The following is a 2,976-nucleotide window of genomic DNA, read 5'->3' on the forward strand; positions in this document are numbered from 1 at the left end:
TGCATCGTAACGCCATTTTTCGGCCAGATTCCAGCGGTGATGGCCGGAATCTGGCACTGTGGAAGAGTGGAGGTGTTTTTGTCATTTTACAAATTTTTTATATATTAGGGTGTTTAGTTAAATTAGCAAACCTATGAGGTTTTTTTTTTTTGTTAATTTTTAAATTTTACCTCGTAATACTCATCCTATTCAATTACCCAATATTATTCTTAAAATCTTATCCAAAATAACAAAACAAATGCACCCTTACTCTTTCAGGTAAAAAAAATGGGTGGATTTATCACTTTTGGAATACCTTGGGTGTATTGATTTAAGTCAAACTTTATGGATGAACAGGTCTTAATCTCTATTTTGGTAATGATATGATAAGGTGAAAATCAGGCGGTTGGGGCAGAGAACCTGATGTGGAAGCTCACGCCAAAGGCATGAGGGTGCCCGCTTTTAAGCAGTTAAATTTAACTTTTAAATAGTAACTTGTTTACTTTGTTCATAGAAGGAGCTTATCCAACAATAACAACAACAAACGCAAATCCAAACGTAAAGGTAGAGCGCAAACGAAACATAACATACCATAACAGAAACCATTTAACCAAAAAACCTCCATTTTCGAGCAAAAAGCTGCTAGCTTCAGTTTTTTGTCTCTGGTCTCAACAATGGCATCATCAAGAAAAATCTTTCACTCTAAGCCAAGCTACAGCTTTCCTATTGATCCTTCCACCATTGATAACCCTCATCTCGTTTTCGAATTCGAGGAAGCTGATTTGTGGAAATTACCATCAAACGATCATCACCCTCATCATCAGTCATCGAATAGCGCCGGCGCGTTGGAGCTGTCGAGATCGGCAAAAGGAATACCCAGTTCTCGTTCGTCGAAGAAGCTTTTGGCGAATATGCACGTGTCGTCTACTTCATTGCCGATGAACATACCGGACTGGTCGAAGATTCTTAAAGAGGAGTACAGACATGGGAAGAGTGATGAAGGAGGAGACGGTCATAACGGCAACGGCATCAGCCAAAACGACGACGAAGCAGAATACTACAGCTGGGTTCCTCCGCATGAGCTTTTAGCGATGAGGAGAGGGGCTTCGTTTTCGGTTCATGAAGGAATAGGGAGGACTTTGAAAGGAAGAGACTTGCGTCGGGTCAGAAATGCAATATTGAAGAAAGTTGGGTTCGAGGATGAAAATATTGAAGTTAATTATTAGAGCTTTTTATGGGAAAAATTTTGATCCTCTAGCTCTTCCTTTTTTAATTATGGGGTTCTTCATCTAATTAATTTATCTTTCTAATCCTCTAATTTGTGATGTTTTCAGTATCGAATCAGAGGATGATTTTCTGATGTAATTACCATTAAAATTAACTATATATGAGACTAGAAAAATCTGAATGTTAATATTCCAATAACCACATTAATTTTTTTTTTTTTTTTTTTTTGGCCCTTTTTGAGTTTATGGGTTAATCATATTGAGTATGGAAATTAACTGGGAAAATAAGGCAAAGGCAGGTGGTTGGCAAGAAAGGTACAGACAAGCTAGAAAAAACAACCCATTAAGTAAACTTTATTGTTGTTCTAGAATGACAAATATTCAGACCTTTTTTGGGTCTTTCTTGTGTGTTTTCTGTGACAAAAGTAAATATCAATGTTTTATGCTAAGAGCTGATTGATTAATGTTGTCAACAATAGTATTAAATTAATTTAATAATAAATATAAAAATAATATCATATATTGTAAACCACGTTCGGTAGCTGCACTATTAACTACATTCATATCATCTTCAAAATCTATAAATTCTACTTTATATTTATCTTAATGGGGTATCTTAAAAAGATATGTTCCTTAATATATTTTATTTTTTCAAGATTCTTAGCCATGATCAAAATCTTTTTTAAAACATTGACTTGATATATATTCTTTATTTTTCTTAATACATGTTTGATTAGTTTGAATTCAATACAAATAATGTAAAATAATGGGATAGAGTACTCGTTTTTTATGCTACCAAACATTTTTTTTTTGTAATCGTGTTCGGTTAAGTTTGCACGTACTTCAACTAATCTTCAGAGTTCATTAAATACCATAAAAACTTAAAAGACCAAGTAAGTCACCAAATGGTAAGTGATCTCAAAGTTTGAACCTAAAAACTTAATGAAGGGACAAATCTCCTTGACCGCTAGGGTAAGTCATTAGAGTGATAAACATGTCCATGTGAAAATGGGAAATTTAATTAATTCAAAAACTGCAATAATAAAACAAACAAATGTTTGGTTATAGTCTAAGTCAATTAATCAACTAAATTAAATTAAATTAAAGCAACAAAACATTGTAACGAGTCAGTTCATCCATCATTAATCCTACCTAATTACACAACTAAGCAAAAAATTTCCTAATAAAAAGCTAATCTGGGATTGACGACCCCATATACATCTAATTAATTAATGATTTTTATTTAAAATTATATTAACTTTTGGCATAAATGATGAAACAAGGGGCGCTGCGCTGTTTGATTTCTTCTTAAAGAGTATTGGTTAAACGTAAAATTATGATGCTAATTAGAGATAAATAGTTATAACAAAAAGCAGCACAGTGGTTTTGATGGGATTAAGTTAAGTTGTTTTCAAGATAAAGCAAACTTATAGAGCAATGTTCTACCTAACACTATCTAAAAGCTTATCTACGATAAGAAATTAATCAGCCCACCTGTTTGTTTGGTATTATTTTTCTAAATTATTGATTTTATTTTCTTACTTGTTTTATAAGTTATCATTTTTCTTTTTCTTTTCTTAAAAAATGTTGTCAAAGTTTTTACAGTAAAAATTTCTAAGTTTCAAGAGTCTTTTATTTCATAATGTATTCTGTTAGAAATGATGGTTACCTGTGACAATTTGACCCTAAATAAGTTTAGTCAATAGAGGATATGTATAATAGTTGTCTAAATTTATAATAAAAATTGGTTTATAACCCAATCTTATAAATT

The 2,976-nt window shown here is 32.2% G+C and overlaps 1 protein-coding gene across 1 annotated transcript; it reads left to right on the forward strand.

Moving 5' to 3' along the window:
- Positions 1-530: 530 nt before the first annotated feature.
- On the forward strand, positions 531-1,397 carry LOC116145399. The gene has a single exon (XM_031430865.1). The coding sequence runs from the start codon at positions 654-656 to the stop codon at positions 1,203-1,205; it is 552 nt and encodes a 183-aa protein (XP_031286725.1). The 5' UTR covers positions 531-653; the 3' UTR covers positions 1,206-1,397.
- Positions 1,398-2,976: the final 1,579 nt, after the last annotated feature.

Source organism: Pistacia vera, unplaced genomic scaffold (assembly GCF_008641045.1).
Source record: "Pistacia vera cultivar Batoury unplaced genomic scaffold, PisVer_v2 Contig461, whole genome shotgun sequence".
Classification (NCBI taxonomy): Eukaryota; Viridiplantae; Streptophyta; class Magnoliopsida; order Sapindales; family Anacardiaceae; genus Pistacia; species Pistacia vera.

Bases quoted from the DNA above. Each gene is read 5' to 3' on its own strand.
- LOC116145399 (XM_031430865.1), top strand. From the start codon at position 654: ATGGCATCATCAAGAAAAATCTTTCACTCTAAGCCAAGCTACAGCTTT.